The sequence below is a fragment of the Scyliorhinus torazame genome, chromosome 12 (genome assembly GCF_047496885.1).
Source record: "Scyliorhinus torazame isolate Kashiwa2021f chromosome 12, sScyTor2.1, whole genome shotgun sequence".
Lineage (NCBI taxonomy): Eukaryota > Metazoa > Chordata > Chondrichthyes > Carcharhiniformes > Scyliorhinidae > Scyliorhinus > Scyliorhinus torazame.
Genome location: NC_092718.1, coordinates 177,858,853 through 177,880,444, shown reverse-complemented (window position 1 = coordinate 177,880,444; position 21,592 = coordinate 177,858,853). Strand labels below are relative to the sequence as shown.

Genomic DNA, 21,592 nt, shown 5'->3' with positions numbered 1-21,592 from the left:
ATTGTCATGGTCATCTAGTTAAATCACCACCAGTCAGCTGTCCCTCTCAAAAGGGGAAAGCAGCCATGGCCATCTGGGACTACAGCGACTTTACTATATTGGAGCATTGCTAGATTGATGTGGCCCTTGATAAAAGTGGAACAACACTGCCATGGACTGATAATTTCATGGCTCTTGAAATATTAATCAGTACAAGGAATGTCAAGACGCAATAAGTTGGGATATGCAATACAACAGTAGCATAATGCCCAAGAGCAAAATGGCATGTGTTCATATTTAATCTTTGCCAGTATTTTTCGCAGATTTTTAGTGGTTCCTGAACTCAGCAGCAAACAGTCTAATGTTCTTGCTGTTTGGTGGTACATTAGTGGCACCAAGTAATAAATCTTCAGCATTTATGCACAGAGGGAAAAAAATTAGCCACTCTCTGCCTCTATTTAATGTAACACCCTAAGGAGAAGCCATTTCCAGCTTGTAAGTAGTTTAAGTAATTTACTTCAAGCTACCAAGATGTACCCTTTAAAAACTGACCTTTGGGATTTTTAGCAAGCCTTTTTTTTTCAAATGGAGCTGGAAAGTGGCTGAATTTTCCATTAGCTTTTGGCTCAAAGATTTATGTATTTCTTAGCAAAGTGTTACATTTTGCTTAGGTTTCAATGATTAAGGTTTTGCAGTCAGGGTGAGACGTTGTCTGAAACCATATCTAATTACATGAAATGACTTTTCGCTCCGTATCACAGGCCTGGAACTCTGTGGTAGCTAGAATATTGCAAGAAGCCTTTTGAACATATCTGCCATTGCCTGAGTGAGTTGGAGTGAATTGGCACGTCAATTTAAAAATGAATTTCAACTGCACTGCTAATGAAGTCACAGAAGAGCTAGTCAGGTGGGATGTAAAACAGGCCTCCAAGCCCAGAAAACCACAGATACAAAAACACAAGCCAACCATGACCACTGATAACAAGCCCACAACTCTCCCTGCCACCTTTGTTTTTCTCCCCTTATGCACCACCACCCCAGCAAAGAAAAATAGAAACCCCTGACCCACCCCCACATCCCAACGCCCCCTGCAGATGCCATAATTCACTTTAAAGAAGTTGATAAACGGCTTCCACCTCTAGGTGAACCCCTCTTCCGCTCCCTGTAAGGCGAACCTAACATTTTCTAACTGCAGGAAATCTGCCAGGTCGCTCACAAACACCCCCGAGTGCCGCCAGCTCAACAGAATCCGTCTCCGGGCTATCAGGGAGGCAAAGACCACAACATCGGCCTCTCTCCTCACCAGGACTCCCAGCTGTTCCGACACTCCGAATATCGCCACTTCCGGACTCGGGACCACCCCACACCCAGATTTTCGGACATAACATCTGAGAACCCCTGCCAGAACTCACTCAACTTTGGACACGCCCAGAACATGTGGACGTTGTGGTATTATCATACCTGAAGGCAATGCAAGGGTAATGAAATGTAAACAGGCAGTCACTGGAGGGAGCTAGTCCCATAAGTATATAAGGGATGGTGCTACGCCTTATGGAGCAGAAGATACAGCAGGACAGATGAGGCATGAGAGAGAGAGCAGTTGTGTACTTGAGAAGTTCTGCTAGTTAGAGATAGATTAATATAGAAATCTTCTACTTTAGGAATGTGACCGAATCATAGTAAGTAGTCTAAATCTGGACTCGAAATATTAGCTCTTTTCTCCCCCCACAGATGCTGCCAGACCTGCTGAGATTTTCCAGCAATTTTCTCTTTGGTTTCAGATTCCAGCATCCGCAGTAATTTGCTTTTACTTAAATCAATTTATAGTTTTGTTCGTTAACAAAGTTTGCTGTTCTTTGTTCTTTGCATCCAAGCCATTCAGGTAAAGTAAAGCAGAGAACAACACAGATGTGATTTGCAGGCGCCCCCGCACATTGCCCATACCTATCATCCACCCCTGCAAAGAACAGGCTCATCCTTGCAACCATCATATGGACCCTTTGCAACACTTTAAATTGGATGAGACTTAACCTCGTACACGACAAGGAAGCATTCACCCTCCAGAGGGCTTCCTTCCACAGCCCGGCCCTCACCTCGGCACACAACTCCTTCCTACTTACACCTCATTTCCTTCACTGATGCACCCTCCCTCTCCATCAGCTCTCTATAAATGTTTGACACTCTCCCACCACAATGTCATTTTTGGACGTCAACTTATCTTGTAGCTCTGGAGGAGGAAGCCCCAGGAAGGTTGGCATCTCTCTCCTCAAAGTCCCTCACATGCAAGTATCTGAACCCATTCCCCTTTGGCAACTGATACCTTTCCTCAAGCTCTTCCAGGCCTGCAAACGTATTGCCTTCAAACAAGTCCCTGTAGTACTCTATCCCCACCTGCCACCAACCCTGGAAGCTCGCATCCAGCCGCACCGGCACATATCGGTTATCACATATCGGTGTCCACAGAGACATGCCTTCCAACCCAAAATGTTGCCTACACTGGTTCCAGACCCTGTGCTTGTGCTCTGAACTGCATTAAATAGAGAGCCATTCTTGTAATTGAATGGGGTGGCTTGACTCCCTCCTCAGAAAGCTGTTGCAAATACTTTAAGCGATGAATCTGCATCTAAGGACAATGATAGCAAATGATCCACGTGTACTTTATTTTATTCATTGGATGTGGGCTTCGCTGGCTGGGCGACCATTTATTGCCCATCCATCAGGGCATTTAAGAGTCAACCACATTACTGTGGATCTGGATCTGCAATCACATGTAGGCCAGACCAGGTAAGGATGACAGATTTCCTTCCCTAAAGGACATTAATGAACCAGATGGGTTTTTACAACAATCGGCAATGGTGTTATGTTCACATTTAGACTTTTAATTCCAGATGTTTATTGAATTCAAATGTCACCATATGCCATGATGGGATTTGAACTGGAGTCCCCAGAGCATGATGCTGGGTCTCTGGATTACTAGTCCAGTGACAATAGCACTATGCCACTGCGCTTTCAATGTGCATCCATACTGTATGCTCTCTATATCTTGCAGAAACAGCCAGCCGTATCCAATTTTAACCCTTAGTGTGCTACAATCAGTAGGAAAGAATCCAGAAAATAATTTATCCTTGATAAAAATGCATATTTGTTGTCACAAGAGGCCACGGAGGAAATGGGATGAAAGGAGGGCTGCTGAGTTTGACACGCGCCTGGAGTCCGTTTATGTCATTGTGCTATCTCACTCACTTACTTTCAGGCAAACAGCTATCAAAACCCATTACTAGGCTGCTCAGTAGGACCTCACTGTGACCTATCTCTCCTGGGTCCAGGATAAACAACTCAATTAAACTTGTCAAAAACCTTGGCGAAGCTGAGTGGTTTTTTTCCGGGGCTAAATGGCAGGTATGAGCTGTGTTCTCAGGGCCACCTAATCATATGCACATTCTCTAGTTGTGTCCCAAATTGTTAAACTTTTGGGTTTCATTCTTTAGCATCATGTCAGCAATTCTAAATGTCGAGGTGGAGCCATGTTCGCTGGTGGCCATTTTGGGGATCTTGGACTCGCCATGCTGGAAATGTGGGTGAAGACAGATGTCCTCACCTTTGCCTCGTTAATAGCCTGGAGGCAAGTTCTGGTTGTGCGGAGATCTCCTACTCTGCTCAGTGCCTCGGTCTGGTTGAGTGACCTCATGGAATTTTTAGATTTGGAGAAGGGCAAATGCACCTTTAGGGAGTCGGTAGAAGGGTTCTACCTAAGATGGCAGCCATTCATTTCCTTTTTCAAGGAGTTAATCACCGTCAGTTGTTAAGGGGGTTTTTGTTTTAGTTTAAAGGGGGGAATTGGATGTGTTGATTGCTGATTGTATTCTTTATTATATTGTTGTGTTGTTTTCTATTGAAAAAGCTTTTAATGAAAATATTTTTTTAAAACCTTGACCAATGCAAGGCTTCTTGGTCACCTTGCTCTGATGCAAAGGGGCAAGCTCTTAGTCTCTCCTCACAACTTCGGTGTTGGACCTTTTTGCCATTATATGACAACCAGAGTCGCACGCTACACGAGAGATGGATGATGGCCTTGTACAAGCCCAGCATCACATCCTATGATTTGCGTTCTGTTCAAATTACCATCCAACCCAATATCCTATTAGCCTTACTTATCATACAATGCAGATAGTTTCAATGATTGTCTCTCAATCCCCTAAAATCCTTCTCTTGCATTGTAGTCTAATGTTGTGTTGTTTATAGACCAAATGTTCAATCTTTCCTAGTCTTACTTCTTTATGCTGTCAACTCTGAATTAAATTTTCCACTTGCAATTCCAGCTTCCCAAACTGTTTAGATCACTCTGCATCTGATCAACCTGCTCTTGGGGTTTTATCTGTCTCCATACTTTACACGCATTGGTTTACAGCTCAAAAGCAAGTCCTCAGCGCTGAACCTTCGATCTTCATTAGCCATTTTCTGTCACTCCAACACAGTGACGGCCCAACCTTCTCTGATGTAAAGTATCTAGAGCCTTGCTGGGTTTTTCTTCGTGCAAAATCTCTTATTTTCTCAAAAAGCTTTGTCAGCATTGACTTCCACCCAGAATGCCTTACTGACTTGCCCTGATGATTTCATGTTCCTTGAGTTGATTCACTACAACCTTCTTCAGGAAATCCTCTAACCTGAAGACAAACGTCAGGCTGCAATTTCTAGGGCAGTCCTTCTGCCTGTTGTCAAAAGAATAATATATTTCTTGCTCTTTTTCAGGACCCCTGCCATGATTGGATGCTCGTTTGTGGTGAATAGATTGTTCTTTGGCGAAATCGGCCTGTTGGACTCTGGAATGGATGTTTATGGTGGGGAAAACATAGAACTGGGGATTAAGGTTAGTCAGTGTCCTCTTTACAAATTGTTGCTTATGCACTTAAGAAGGTTGATTTTTTTTTCCTTTTAGCCTGCAATAACACTTGCATTTACTTCATTGAAAAGCTTGCTGTCTGTGGACAAGGTTGAATTGGCGTTATGCCTAACCATCTTCTGTGAAATCTCACCTTGCTTTTGAAATTCATAAGGCACCAGTGGCCTGTTGGTTACAATTGGCAATGCATCAGAACGCCATGCCACAGAAACAGATCCATCAGACGGGTGCAGTTTTGAGGGTTACCTAGTCCAATGCACGCATGCAACTCTCCTGCTCACTTCCCATATACTTTAATGTAACTTTTTCAGCAACTGTCTAATTCCCTTTTAGAATAATTTACAGGCTCTGCTTCAACAATGGTTTGTGACAGAGAAGTCTGCCATTCCATCCATTGTGTTTGAAGGATTTTTCTTAAAACTATATTTATACAATATTTGTTATACAGTGATAACCAGCCTGTTATCACTTCTTTGTGACTTTAGTCTCATCATTTTCTTACCAAACAGTGAAACAACCTAGCACTATTTACTTCATCGTAATCCTAAATTTGAAGAATCTGTCAGGCCACACCTACCTCTTCTGGTCCAGCAGACCGAGGCCTCGCTTTTCAAATATGTTTTCATGAGTTAAGCCCTCATCTCTGTGGATCTAGGTTGCTCCAGTTCCATTGCTTTTACATCACAGAATCATAGAATCCCTACAGTGCAGAAGGAGGCCATTTCGCCCATCGAGTCTGCATTGGCCTTCTGAAACAGCACCCTACCTAGCCACAAATTCCACACCATCCCCATAACCCCACCTAGCATGGCCAACCCACCTAACCTGCACATCTTTGGACTGTGGGCAGAAACCGGAGCACCCAGAGGAAACCCACGCAGTCACGGGGAGTAAGTGCAAACTCCAGACAGTCATCTGAGGTCGGAATCGAACCTGGGTCCTTGGCGCTGTGAGGCAGCAGTGCTAACCATGGTGCCACCATGCCGCCCGTCCGATAATAGAGTACTTAAAACCATCCACAGTACTCCAACTGTGTGACCTAACCTGTTTGTTCAAGTTCAACAATACCACTTTGCATTTGTTTGTGCACTCTTTTCCTCCAAATACAAAATCAAATGGAGTGAAATTCCCCTACACTGGCATATGTAGGTTTACCTCCATTACCCAATGGCAGGCAGTACTGTGGGCTGCATTCCACACAGCCTGCATTGTGCCTTTCAATGACGCCAATGAAGAAAGCTCTGCAGGTAGAGCCCATGCCTGTCCTGGGGATAGATCTAAGCCTACAGAGGCACGACATGAACCAGTTTCTCCTCCAAATAGTCCACGTGGACAGTCTTCCTTTGCTACGTCCGCTGCTGACTTCAATGACTGCAATAGCTGCACACCGAGGGCCTTTTATTCTCCTCCATTGTGGTAAACCACTGTTGCACCTATATCAGGTGATGTACAGTAGGACCTGTACTACAGGTACGGCGGTAGTCCCTGCCTGCTGGCTCGGCCCAGTAGGCGGAGTATAAATATGTGTGTCCTCCGTGCAGCAGCCATTTCGCCAGCTGCTCTGGGAGGCCACACATCTTAGAGCAATAAAGTCTCAGTTGTATTCAACTCTCACCTTTGTCCAATTGATCGTGCATCAATTTATTGCTCTAAGATTTTCAGAAGATGGACCTCGGTATCAAGCCGGATCGCCTGCAGCTGGATCCGCAATGAAGCAACGCCAAAAAGGACTTTCAGCACTGGCTAGCTTGTTTCGAGGCGTACATCAGGTCTGCACCAGACCCTGTTCCGGAGGCTCAGAAAATACAGATACTGTACTCGAGGTTGAGCTCCAACATCTTTCCGCTGATCCAGGACTTGCCGAAATACGACAAAGCCATGGTGCCACTTAAAGAAAATTACGCCCAGCGGACGAACACGCTCTTCGCCACTCGCTCTCAGCTCCCTGGTGAGTCCATAGAAGACTTCTGGCGGGCCCTAATCCCACTAGTCCGGGACTGTGACTGTCAGGCCGTTACGGCCACTGAACATTCTAACCTACTTATGCAGGACGCTTTTGTTACGGGGATTGGGTCGTACCTCATACACCAGTGACTTTTAGAAGGGGCCACGATCGATCTCTCAGAGACAAAGAAGCTAGCGCTCTCTATGACGGTCGCCTCGCGCAATATTCAGGCCTACGCCCCCAGCCGCGCGGCCTACCCCTCCTACGTATCGTGGATCCCACAGATGGCCGCCCCAGCGGGGGCCTTACCCAGCCAATACGCCGCCATCTTCACCCCCCTCAGACCATGCGCGGCCAGTGGGAGCCACCATCTTCCCTTCCGCGCAACACGTGCGGCCCATGGGTGCCAGTATCTTGTTCAACCCCCGCCACATGCGACTCATGGGCGCCGCCATTTTGTCCTCCACAAGATCTTCAGGCGCCGCCATCTTGTCTCCCCCACGGCACATGGGCACCACCGGCGTTCCAGGACCCGTGCCCCCCAGGCACCCCATCATCCGACACCAGCGATGACCAACCACGACTCGCCTCAGTGACCATCGACCAGTCTCGTCCGCACAACCTGGCCACCGCATCGACCAGTGTTAAAATCAATGGACACGTGACCTCTTGCCTGCTGGACTCCGGGAGCACCGAAAGCTTGATCCACCTGGATACGGTAAGGCGCTGCTCCCTCGTGGTACACCCCGCCAATCAAAGAATCCCCATGGCCTCCGGATCCCATTCCGTGGCGATCCGGGGTACTGTACGGTCACGCTCAAAGTCCAGGGTGTAGAATTCAGCGGTTTCCGCCTCTACGTCCTCCCTAACCTCTGCACTGCCCTACTACTCGGCCTGGACTTCCAACCTCCAGAGCCTAACCCTGAAATTCGGCGGGCCCATACCACCCCTTACTGTGTGCAGCCTCGCGACCCTAAAGGTCGATCCACTTTCCCTCTTCGCAAATCTAACCCCGGATTGCAAACCCGTCGCCACCAAGAGCAGACGGTACAGCACCCAGGACAGGACCTTTATCAGGTCCGAGCTCCAGCATCTGCTTCGGCAAGGCATCATCGAGGCCAGCAACAGCCCCTGGAGAGCCCAAGTGGTAGTAGTTAAAACTGGGGAGAAACACAGAATGGTCGTGGACTACAGCCAGACCATCAATCGGTACACGCAGCTCGACGCGTACCCCCTCCCACGTATATCTGATATGGTCAATCAGATTGCACAGTACCGGGTCTTCTCAACGGTAGACCTCAAATCCGCCTAAAACCAGCTCCCCATCTGTATGGTGGACCGTCCATACACTGCCTTCGAGGCAGACGGTCGCCTCTATCACTTCCTCAGGGTTCCCTTTGGCATCACCAACGGCGTCTCGGTCTTCCAAAGGGAGATGGACAGAATGGTCGACCGGTACGGTTTGCGGGCCACCTTCCCGTACCTATACAACGTCACCCCATCTGCGGCCACGATCAGCAGGACCACGATGCCAACCTTGCCAAATTTCTCCACACCGCCACTCTCCTAAACCTCACCTCCAACAAGGAGAAGTGTGTGTTCAGCACGAACCGCTTAGCCATCCTCGGCTATGTGGTCCAGAACGGGGTTCTGGGGGCCGATCCCGACCGCATGAGCCCCCTCATGGAGCTCCCCCTCCCCCACTGCCCCAAGGCCCTCAAATGCTGCCTGGGGTTCTTTTCATACTACGCCCAGTGGGTCCCAAACTATGCGGACAAGGCCCGCCCACTCATACAGTCCACCTATTTTCCCCTGACGGCCGAGGCTCAACAGGCCTTCGCCCGTATCAGAGCCAATATCGCCAAGGCCGCGATGCATGCAGTAGACAAGACGCTGCCCTTTCAAGTGGAGATCGACGCATCAGATGTCGCCCTAGCCGCCACCCTCAACCAGGCAGGCAGGCCCGTGGCATTCTTTTCCCGCATCCTTCATGCCTCAGAAATTTGGCACTCATCTGTCGAAAAGAGGCCCAAGCTATCGTTGAAACTGTGCGGCATTGGAGGCATTACCTGGCCGGCAGGAGATTCACTCTCCTCACTGACCAACGGTCGGTAACCTTCATGTTCAATAACACACAGTGGGGCAAGATCAAGAATGATAAGATCTTAAGGTGGAGGATCAAGCTCTCCACCTACAATTACGAGATTTTGTATCGCCCTGGCAAGCTCAACGAGCCCCCAGACGCCCTAACCCGAGGTACATGCCAGCGCACAGGTAGACCGACTCCGGGCCCTGCACGACAGCCTTTGTCACCCGGGGGTCACACGGTTGTACCATTTCATAAAGGACCGCAATCTGCCCTACTCCGTCGAGGAAGTACGGACAATCACCTGGGACTGCCAGGTCTGTGTGGCGTGCAAACCGCACTTCTACCAGCCAGACCATGCGCGCCTGGCGAAGGCCTCCCGCCCCTTTAAACGCCTCAGCTTGGATTTCAAAGGGCCCCTCCCCTCCACCGACCGTAACACGTATTTTCTCAGTGTGGTCGATGAGTACTCCAGATTCCCTTTCGCCATCCCATGCCCCGACATGACGTCTGCCACTGTCATCAAAACCCTCAACACAATCTTCACTCTCTTCGGCTTCCCCGCCTACATCCACAGTGACAGGGGATCCTCCTTCATGAGTGGGCATGAGTGATGAGCTGCGTCAGTTCTTGCTCAGCAGGAGTATCGCCTCCAGCAGGACGACGAACTATAACCCCCAGGTAGAAATGGCCAGGTAGAGAGGGAGAACAGACGGTCTGGAGGGCCGTCCAACTGGCCCTACGGTCCAGGAACCTCCCGGCCTCCCGCTGGCAGGAGGTCCTCCCTGATGCATTACACTCCATTCGGTCACTGCTGTGCACCGCTACTAACAACACACCCCATGAACGTCTTTTTGTCTTCCCCAGGACGTCCACATCCGGGGTGTCGCTCCCGACTTGGCTCGCAGCTCCAGGACCTGTCCTTCTCCGTAGGCATGTCCGACTCCACAAGGCGGACCCGCTGGTGGAGAGGGTACAGTTGCTCAATGCGAACCCCCAGTATGCCTACGTGGTGTACCCCGACGGCCGCCAGGATACTGTCTCCCTCAGGGACCTGACAGCAGCAGGTTCCACACACACACCTCTGGCCCGGCTCCACCCCCCCCCCCCCCCCTCCCCAGGCGCTCCCAGCAGAAACCCCACCAGGACCATCCGTCCTCCATCTGCCCACGCCTGAGGATGAAGAGGATTTCGGCACGCTCCCGGAGTCACCGAAGACCAGACCAGCATCGGCATCGCCGCCACCACTGCATCACTCCCAGCGGCACATCAAGGCCCCGGACCGGTTAAACCTCTAACTGGTTCACTGGACTTCATAAGAAAAACTTTTTTTTTCTCGCAAATATTGTACATGTAAATTCAATTGCTGTATATAGTTCTCCACCACCCCCGCCGGACTCAATTTTAACAGGGGGTGAATGTGGCAAACCACTGTTGCACCTATATTAGGTGATGTACGGTAGGACCTGTACTACAGGTACGATGGTAGTCCCTGCCTGCTGGCTGCACCCAGTAGTTCGAATATAAATATGTGTGTCCTCCGTGCAGCAGCCATTTCACCAGCTGCTGTGGGAGGCCACACATCTTAGAACAATAAAGCCTCAGGTGTATTCTACTCTCGTCTTTGTCTCTCCATTTTAGTTTTTTCCATTTAATGTGCCTGCCTCCTTCCTGTTCAGACTTTCAAAATGTATCCCTTTAATAATGTATAAACAAACAGAAAAGCTACTGATTACAAAGTACTTATGACCTGAATCTGTATATCTTTTTATGGTATCACCGTATATTGTATGTGTGAGGGGACTAAGACCTCACATTGTATATTTTTATAAAATATATATAGATACACTCATGGCTATTTCTAAAACTTTGAAAACTGGACAAAGCTTTTAAAATTCAGAATTGTAACCAAAGTCAACCTAACCATTCCACATCCCAGGAAGGACAATGTTTTTGCTGATGCACTTTGACTTAAACCTCTAAAAATAGATGTAGCAGGGAGCTGCCAGTGCCACGGCTGACATTGTGTCTGATGTGCCAGAGCAAATGAGAGAATGAATGCATACCTCTTTACTTCCTAATCAAAGATCCCTCCCACCCGGCTTACTCACTCTTCCAACTTCTTCCATCAGGCAGGAGATACAGAAGTCTGAGAACACGCACGAACAGACTCAAAAACAGTTCCTTCCCCGCTGTTACCAGACTCCTAAATGACCCATTTATGGACTGACCTCATTAACACTACACCTTGTATGCTTCATCCGATGCCAGTGCTTATATAGTTACATTGTGTACCTTGTGTTGTCCTATTATGTATTTTCTTTTATTCCCTTTTCTTCCCATGTACTTAATGATCTGTTGAGCTGCTCGCAGAAAAATACTTTTCACTGTACCTCGGTACACATGACAATAAACCAATCCAATCCTCCTTCAGAAGAAAACATCCATTCATGCTGCACATTTTCATAAAATATATGTAGATATCTTCATGCCTTTAATAAGGACATGGAAATTCGAATGGAGTAAAAGTAAGAACAAAGTTTTATTTACAAATAGTATATTTACACTCCCCAGTAGACCCCTACCAGGTAGATCTCTGCTTGGTGCCTTACTGGCTGACCTTGCATACACTGGGTAATTGAGTTACCCCGTCTTTGGGACGGCTTGTACTTCGCAAGGCGCATGGGGAAGACGAGCCTTCCCATCCCATAGGCTCTGTGTGGGATATTACGTTTCACCCCACAAAGTCCAAAGACCCCCTTGACGAGCGAGGAGACGGAGAAGGAGGAGCAGGCGGAGGACATCGGAGTCTCTTCGGCTCCCTAAGTCCTCATGTAGCTGGTGTGCCAGATCAGGCAGCCTATATCGCTCCATCGAACGCCGTCAGTGGTGCACTGACTGGTGCCCATAAACCACCGGAGTGAGGGTGGACCCCATGATATTCAGCAATTCCCCTGTATAAGTAGCCAAACAAACTGTTGTGACGGGCAAAGACAAAGTATGCATTCCTTGTTTGATAAGATCAAAAGTGCTCTGCGTCACTACCGAAAAAGCCGCTCCCGTATCCCAGCTCCATCTGGAGCATGTGGCCATTAAATTGTATCGGAATGTGAATAGGAGCCACAAGTGGCACTGCCAAACAATTCAGCTGCATCTCAGCCTCATCCTTAGCCTTTTCAGGATCATCTAGATGCAAGGCCCAGCCCTGGGGCTAATGCCTACCTTGACCGGCGTGCCTGGAGCACTGGCCTTCCTGCTGCTGGCAGGTACATCTGGATCATTGTCCACTCGACCGGAATCACCTTTCGCCGACGTCGCATGTTTCGGCGGCCGGCTCTTCACCCAGAAGTCTGAGTCACAGCAGCTTGACGCCCCCAAATATTCACCTCCATCCCTTGTAACTCATGGACGCCGGGTCCTGCACTTTCTTGGGATAAGGATATCTGCAGCGCCTGCTGAAATGTTAGGGAGACGTCACCCAAAAGCTTTTTCAGAGTTTCCATATTATTGATACCGCAGACCCAAGCGGTCACGGAGCATATCGGACAAAACAGTTCCACACTCTCAAAACTCAGCTATCTTCCTTAACCGAGACACAGGTGATGGATTCACTGGAGGACCTCTCAGCCGCATTAAACTGGTGAGTTTGAACGATTATCCATGGGGTTAGGTAAAAGTGTTGCACCACAAGTGCCACAAGGTGGTCGAATGATTGCGTATCCAGCTCTGCCGGGTACGTGAGACACCGGATCACTCCGAACGTGTGGGGTCCACAGGCCGTCAACAGCATGAACATCTGGTACTCGTTCTCCATGATTTTGTTGGCCCAGAAGAAATAACGCATTTATTAAGCGTATTGGCTCCAGTTTTCAACATCGGCGTCAAATGCATCCAACTACCCAAACAAGGGCATGGTGAACCAAAGAAATCCAAACCTGGGTCCAGAACGTCAGGGAGGAAGCTCAGCTGAGTAAGTCGCAGCTTAGGACAGAAGGCTGTTGCTAGGTCCTTGTCGCCAGTACAATAATAACGCGGGAGTCCAAACCGAGTAAAAGTAAGAACAAAATGTTATTTACAAACAATATACTTACACTCCGCAGTAGACCCCTACTGGGTACCTCTCTGCTCAGTGCCTTACTGGTCGACCTTATACCCACTGGGTAATTGAGATACCCCGCCCCTAGTGGGGGAGCTCGTACTCCACAAGGAGCATGGGGAAGACAAGCATTTCCACCCCATGTGGGATATTATAATGCCTGTTTCTAAAATTTTTAAAACTGGACAAAGACCTTTTTAAAATGGTTGAATCTGCGTCTGTCAATAACCCCGCACAAAAGGAGCTACCTTACTTTCTCAGACAAACTGGTGTCTCATTATGTCTGGGTTGCAGAAATCAAATTCAAAGAGTGCTATACAAAGGCCATCTGCATTTCATAACCCAGGCTGGCCAAACAGAACCTACTTGTCTTTGAAGAAAAGGAGCCTGGAACCTCTTCCTTTCAATTCTTAATGGTTACGACATTTAACAATCGCAAGGCCCCAGACACAAGATAAAAATCTCTTATCACCAGACGCTCCCTGAACCTGAAGGGGGACTTGGAAGTCATATTACATGGACCTCTGCCTGTGGAACCAGTATTATTGCCTTGTGGAACTGCATCCGACAAGCAGCCTCACAGAAAAGGAGCATCTGGCCCAGGTTTGGACAGCTGTCCTGTCCCCATTCCACTGCTCCTATGGAGATTCTGTACCATCACCTACAAGGCTGATTCATTCCTGTATGCCGATTGTAGGAAGTCAGTGCCACCGGAGAAGTGAATTAACCAGCATATATTTTCAACCCACTGACCTCTGTGAAGGAATACCTCACTGGATTCTAGAACCCACTTGAAACACTGGGCTGAATCCTCCACTTCCCGCTGTCAGCGAAAATTGTGATCGGGCAAACAATAGCACGCAATAAGGGCAGCACGGTGGCGCAGTGGGTTAGCCCTGCAGCTTCACGACGCCGAGGTCCCAGGTTCGATCCCGGCTCTGGGTTACTGTCCGTGTGGTGTTTGCACATTCTCCCCGTGTCTGCATGGGTTTCATCCCCACAACCCAAAGATGTGCAGGCTAGGTGGATTGGCCATGCTAAAATTGCCCCTTAATTGGAAAAAATGAATTGGGTACTCTAAATTTAAAAAAAATTAAATTAAATTAAAAAAAAACAATGGCACGCAATTGAAAAATCGAGGTTAGCACCCGAATCTGATTCCGATGGCAGCGTTATCAAAATTGCAGCCCATGCTGCGGGTCCATGCAAAACCCGAATTTTAAATGATTTAAATATCATTAACGGGTTGGACACTTTACGCACCATCCCTCTGAGATGCTCCGCCCCTCTTAGCGGAGATCTCGAGGACGCGAATTGGTGCAAGTATTAATAAGTGGGGACTGGGCACCACGGCTGTTGAAGGGGAGGCAAAAGAAACTCTCAAACATTGTCGGGCATGCTGGTGCTACTTACAGGCTCCCAGCTGCTCAGACTGCTGGATGCTCACTGTGTCCTGTAAATATTCAGGGAGCCTCTGGTGAGATATGGGAGCCCATCCAGGCTTCCCCCCCCCCCCCCCCCCCCCACCCCCCCCCCCACCCCCCCCACCCCCCAAGACCCTCATGCCCCAGTGGAATCAGCAAGAGAATGGCATGACCAAACTAAATCAGTGGCCCACCAAGTGTCAAGACTCCTCAGAAGCACTGCCGCACTGCATGACCCCTGCCAATCAGGATCACATTTTGTCTCCCCCTAGTGGGACTGGCAGCATAGACTGCTTCTGCCGCCTCCTCTTAGGCGATGTTCAAGGAGTGGGCTTGAGTCTGCGGCCCACCCTGGGGAAGAGGATGTTCCTCCTCTCCTCATTGGGATCGAGCAGAGGGGCCACCTCGGATGCCCGAATCAGGGTGCAGGTCTTCTCTGAACCATCTTGGTAGCTGCAATGAGTGGGTGGTAAGTGGAGCACATCATACAGCTCCAGCAGTCCGGCTCTTTAGCACTAATTCCTGTCCCAGCGATACATCACCTGCTGGGCTGGAAATTTCTTCCAACTCACACTGGATGAGTTCTGGCCCCTCCTGAATCGTGGAATGGATAGTGCCCACAATTGAAGCTTGAATTGCACATTATTCAGAAGTGGCAAGAACGCTTAGGGTGCGATTTAACAGCATCGTGCGCCCGATGTAATGTCAGGGCAAGGCCGTTAAAACCCACGAGAGGCCTCTTGCGAGATTTACGACGCTTGAAATGCCTCACAAGATTTATTGGAGTCTCGCGAAACATCACGATCTGGATCTCGCCCACACTGGGCATGATCCAGATCAGCATAATTTAATGGCTCATTTAAGTATGCATTCGTGGGGTTCTCCTGGCGCCCGGGAGCTCATGGCCGTGCCTGGGGATGTGGAGGGGTCTCCCAGGCCATTCGAGACCCTTGGGTAGTCAGGGACAGGGCAGGGTGGCACGCTGGCACTCCCTCTGGGCACCTCTTCCTGGGCATTGACAGTCTGGCACACTGCCAGTGCCATCTGGGCACCTCTTCCTGCGGCCTCAGCGGAGAGAAGCTCCTCGAGGCCCAAAGAAATGGCAGTGTACCGTTGAATAGCGGCGTGTTTCTCGGCGCTAAACCCGCCCAAAACCAGACATACATTTTTTCAGGTTAAATTGCACCCTAATTAGTCTCCCAAATGGAGACTCCTGCCCACTATTTCCTTTATCTGCAGTCTCTGCCCCATTTCTTTTCTCTGTCCCCCTTTTATTGTATGAATGTACAGGCAGCAACATTGCGACGCTTGTCCCGTGTTTTGAGAGTGTACAAATAAATTAAACCTTTGAATTCATCATAACTCGAGTTTGCTGTGGGGTTGTGAATAGAAATTGGATCACAGCAAAACTGAGGGTTTGGGAAATATGGCATTGCTTATAAAGGGGGGGATAAAACAAAAATTGGATTGCATTGGATTGGTTTATTGTCACGTGTACCGAGCTACAGTGAAAAGTATTTTTCTGCGAGCAGCTCAACAGATCATCAAGTACATGAAAAGAAAAGAAAATACATAATAGGGCAACACAAGGTACACAATGTAACTACACAAACACCGGCATTGGGTGTAGCGTACAGGGGTGTAGTGTTAATGAGGTCAGTCCATAAGAGGATCGTTTAGGAGTCTCGTAACAGTGGGGAAGAACCTGTTTTTGAGTCTGTTTGTGCTGTTTGAATTAATCTCCCTCCCGTGTGTAACATACATCTGTCACACCTTCCGCTGTGTGATAGGTTTTATTAAAAATATATGTATATATTTGTGAACCTCGATCTGAAATTTGTGAAGCTGCTTTTTGGGGGAAGAGTTTAAACTAACCCCCCCCCCCCAACTATTTAACTTTGTAATCCATTGCTGGTTTTCCCACGTTTTGGAATGACTGCATTGATTTCTCTCTGATCTTCAGAGTGGTGTAGCACATCGGTTTCTGTGAGGTAAACACTGACTAACTTCGCTGGCAACGATAAAAGATTGTTTTATACCAATGGGCAGTCAAGTCAGCCTTTTACAGGTTCCGCATGATACCACTGAGAAATTTGCTTTTGGCGACATTAGTGGATGAATCTTTATTGCCCTCCTATGGACGTTCTCTGCCAATTTAAGTGATAACCTAGTCATATAACTTGATTAATACCTTCACCAGAAAATTGGATAATAAAATAGAATTGAAATGTGTTAAATATATTCCTGGTACAAAATGAGTTTCCCCCAGTAGAAGTGGAATAGCTTTAGCAATTGTTAATTTTACAGTTAATGATCTTAGAATACACCCGTTTCAATATATGGTGTGATAATACAAAGATTGTGATGATAATATAAATCATATACTTCTTATGGAGTGTGTGCTCTTTTAACGTATTTTTATTCATGAATTCTTTCCTTGACTGGGCATCGCTAGCAAGGTCAGCACTTGTTGCCCATTGCTAATTGCCTCTGAACTGAGAGACTTGCAAGGCCAGGTCAGAGGGTATTTAAAAGTAAACCATATTGCTATGGGTCTGGAATCACACATAGGCCAGACCAGGTAAGGACGGCAGATTTCCTGCCCCAAAGGCATTAGTGATCTTGATGGGCTTGTATAACAATCAATAGTTTCAGGATCACCATTACTCAGACACACTTTCAATACCAGATATTTTTATTCATTGATCTTAAATTGAGATTTGACCACACGTCCATAGGGCACAGGCCTCTGGGGACTGGCCCAGTGACATTACCATGACATCACCATCTCCGGTGTGACTCGTTGTAATCTATCAACATTTTGGATGTGACAGGATTTCAAAATTTTGTTCTTCCCTGGATGTTTCACCCTCAACTGCAATTTCTGTAAGTAGAATTTCATAGAATTTACAGTGCAGAAGGAGGCCATTCGGCCCATTCCGCACAGACAGTGACCCAAGCCAGGAATCACACCTGGGACCCTGGAGCTGTGAAGCAATTGTGCTAGCCACTATGCTACCGTGCTGCCCATGATAGTAGATGATTTTAGGCAGCAAGTGACTTGAGAGTCACACGGTGAAACAAAGACTTTGGCAGCTATATGATGCCCGGCTATCCGTGCCTGCGAGTGCCGCAGCACAGTGGCACAGTGGTTAGCACTGGTCCCTCACAGCGCCAAGGACACGGGTTTAATTACGGCCTTGGGTAACTGTGTGGTGTTTGCACTTTCTCCCTGTGTCTGCGTGAGTTTCCTCCGGGTGCTCCGGTTTTCTCCGACAGTCCAAAGATGTGCAGGTTAGGTGGATTGGCCAAGCTAATTTGCCCCTTCGTGTCCAAAGGTTAGGTGGGGTTACGGGGATAGGATGGCGACGTGGGCCTAGGTAGTGTGCTCTTTCAGAGAGCAGATAAGCTGAATGGTCTCCTTCTGCACTGTAGGGATTCTATGATTCTACATTGTGAATCTACAATACTGTTTTCACTGTTCAGACGCTGCAATACAATAAATCAACACAAACACTCTCAGATTAGGGGATCATTTTGCGCAATCAGAATTCACTAATAAGAGCCTGCAGTATTCCTTGAAAGAGCAGTGCTCAATATCTGAGCTATAATTTGCTGATTCAAACATCAAAGCACATTGCTGGCAGGCAGAAAGCAGCATCTTTACATATCCCAGACTGCCTGAATAAGACGTCAGTCTTATTATTGATCATCTTCTGTTAAAGTAGACTAAGTACTGAGCAAATTTGACTGATGGGCTGCAGTAAAGAGTTGCCATCTGGACTGTGGAGCTTCATTATCCAGAATGTTCTGGATGGATGTGTAATTCAGAAACTGGGGACTGGATTTTGGTTTCCGAGGTAGGTAGCTCCAGTCGGAAAATCTCCTACTCGGGACCCAGCTGCCATTTGGCCACACGGGCAGGAAGTGCACACTCCATACAGTTACCCAAGGCCGGAATTGAATCCGGGTCCCTGGCGCTGTGAGACACCAGTGCTAACCACTGTGCCACTGTGCTGCGGCACTCGCAGGCAGGGATAGCCAGGTACCATATAGCTGCCAAAGTCTCCGACTTGGGACCCTGCCGCCATTTTTAAATAGCTCCAGAGTCCTTTTTGATTCCATGAAAATCCAGGCCTGGGCACTTCTGATTGACAGTGTTTAAATTGGTCTTTTAGATGGAATGTTAGACCAGAGACATTTATGCCTACTGATATGGACATGAGAGCTCCAGTGGCACTATTTGAAGCAGACATATTTATCAGAGATCTTGTAGAGTCTAACAAGTAGGGTGGATAAAGGGAAGATAGTAGGTGTTGTCCATTTAGATTTCCAAAAGACATTTGATGAATACTCTTAGCATGGATAGAGGATTGGTTCACTAAAAGGAAACAAAGAGTCGGGATAAAGGGCAGCACGGTAGCACAAGTGGATAGCACTGTGGCTTCACAGCGCCAAGGTCCCAGGTTTGATTCCTCGCTGGGTCACTGTCTGTTCGGGGTCTGTACGTTCTCCCCGTGTCTGCGTGGGTTTCCTCCGGGTGCTCCGGTTTCCTCCCACAGTCCAAAGACGTGCAGGTTAGGTGGATTGGCCATGATAAATTGCCCTTAGTGACCAAAAAGATGAGGAGGGGTTATTGGGTTACGGGGTTAGGGTGGAAGTGAGGGCTTAAGTGGGTCGGTGCAGACTCGATGGGCCGAATGGCCTCCTTCTGCACTGTATGTTCTATGAATAAATGGGTTATTTTCAAGTTGGCACACTGTAACTAGTGGAGTGCCACAGGGTTCAGCTCTATGACTTCAATTATTTGCAGTCTGTATTAATGACTTGGATGAAGGGACCGACAGTTTTGTAGCTACATTTACTGGTGATAGAAAGGTAGGTAGGTAGAAACGTAAGTTGTGAGGAGGGCACAAAGTGGATGGATTAAGCGAGTGGGCAAAAGTATGACCGATGGAGGGTAATGTGGGAAAATGTGAGGTTACCAACTTTGAAAAGAAGATTTGAAAAGCAGAATATTATTTAAATGAAGCGATGTTGCAGAATGCTGTGGTGCACATGGATCTGGGTGTCCATAAATGAAGCACAAAACATCAGGTGCAGCTATTGTAATTAGAAAGGCAAATGGGATATTAGCCTTTATTACCAAAGGGACAGCGTATAAAAGTAGGAACGTCTTGCTACAACTGTACAGGACATTGTGAGATCGCACCTTGTACTGCGTACCACCTTTTTTGCCTTCTTTAAGGGGAGGGAATAACCTTCATTGGAGGCAGTTCAGAGAACTTTTTTCCTCTCGAGTCTTTGGAAATCTTTGCCATAGAAAGCAGTGGAGGGAGGGTCATTAAATATATTCAAGGCTGAATGAAATGTTCTTATGTAAAGCTACAAAAGTTCTCTTGGTGTCTGGACCAACGTTTAGTCCAGCATTAAAGCATAATTTTTGCCTATTGATCTAATTTGCTATTTGCATTTCATAGTTACTCAAAAATTGACTGCTGTATTTGACCACATAAAAACAGCGACCACTCTTCAAAAATAGTGGGGTGAGTTCTCCGAAGGTGGGATTCTCCGTTCCCCGGGTTTCCCGGCACAAGGTGTGCCTACGATGGAAAATCCCATATGCCAGCGGTGGGAATGGAGAATCCCGGTGCCAGCCACGGCACGCCGCTGAGAAACACGCAGCTGGGGAGGTGGAGAATTCACCCCAGTATGTGTGCTGTGAGGCGTGTTACGCACATGTAGGTGCCTAAATAAGCTCTTTTTATCTGAAGGTAGAGACTATACCGATGAGTAGACCTTCCACATTTAGTGATGAGAGAGATTTTCACTATCAGCTTGCCTCCCTTTCACCTGTCTTGTGCCAAGATGGTGGTACCCTGGCACTGCTAATGGCTTGCAGGCACCCTGGCAGTGCCGCCCAGGCAGTGCCACCTGCGAGTGCCGGGAAACACGGGGCTAAACGCGCTCGCTATGGGACTTTGTTCCCATTTCGTTAAAACGCGCTGGAGAGTATTAGCTGTGTTGTTTGAAGCCTGCATAATTGCAGTTAATAATTTACATCAGTGTTAATGGTACAAACATTGAGCTTGTAGCTGGAATAAACTTTAAACTTCAAGGTCTATAGAAATATATTTCGCATTGAGCATAGTATGTATGCAGACAATATAGAAAAAATGAAGTCAACTCAATCCTTTCAGAACAGAATTAATTATTTTCTACAACAGGAAGCCAGATAAATAAATATACCTTCATTGGTTAGTTCCAGTGAATAATACATCAGTTCAGCTAATTCAAAGCACAATCATTCTGTTATTTCAATGATTTCCCTTCCATTCATATTATTAGTCTGCTTGCCTCTTGACAAGAGAAGTGTTAAGACGGCTTATCAAGTAAACGATTGTTGACGTCGCTGATAGAAATGTGGGACAATAATGCAAGGCCTATTCTGCACCTCAATGACCTTAGCAAACTGCAGTGTGGCTGCAGCACCAAGTGTACAGAAACGTCTTCCTAATTTAGTCCATCAGCATCATCGAGCGACCAAAGCTGTAGTAGGTCATAGTTTGATGAACTCATGCTAAGAACCTGTGAACCAACAAGGTGTAAATAGGTGAGAAATGATATTTGCATTCGGGGACAACAAGCGACAACGTGCCATACAGAAGGAGAGGGAGGTGGAGTGAAATCCAAATTGTGCAATCTGTGCAACATATGATGAGACATAATGCAATTGGAAGTTATTTGTAGATACTTAAATATTTCCCCTGGGTTGCTCTTGTCATATTTATTTATCTCCTGTGGCTCATTCTTTGGGCAGGTCTCCTGACTGGCTTTCAATTGCTGTTTGACATTCTCAGCATATCATATCACCAAGAGTGACGCAAAAATATAGACATTATCTTGAACTATCAGGCCCGGTGGGTATACAATTTCTCGATTAGCGTCTCCTTTGGTGAGCCCTCAAACCCCAAGATACGTCAGTTGCTTAACTCTGTGAGCGGGAGGGGGGGTGCGGGAGTTACCACTCCAGTTTTCAGGGGTCGGGAATGGCGGAGAGGGCGGAGAATCAAGCAGGAGTCCCAAAATGGCTTTTATGTCGGCAGGATTTCCCCAATCGACTGACCCCACCCCTCCACCAACGATGTAGCGGAAGTCAGGA

General features: G+C 47.6%; 1 protein-coding gene across 2 annotated transcripts in view; it reads left to right on the top strand.

The window, feature by feature from the left end:
- galnt17 (polypeptide N-acetylgalactosaminyltransferase 17) overlaps positions 1-21,592 on the top strand; it is a 512,955-nt gene that overhangs the window by 323,402 nt on the left and 167,961 nt on the right. For both annotated transcript variants that reach the window (XM_072469451.1, XM_072469452.1), the window contains exon 6: positions 4,729-4,846. In XM_072469451.1, coding sequence (XP_072325552.1) covers positions 4,729-4,846 — 118 coding nt within the window. The remainder of the gene's footprint in view (positions 1-4,728; positions 4,847-21,592) is intronic.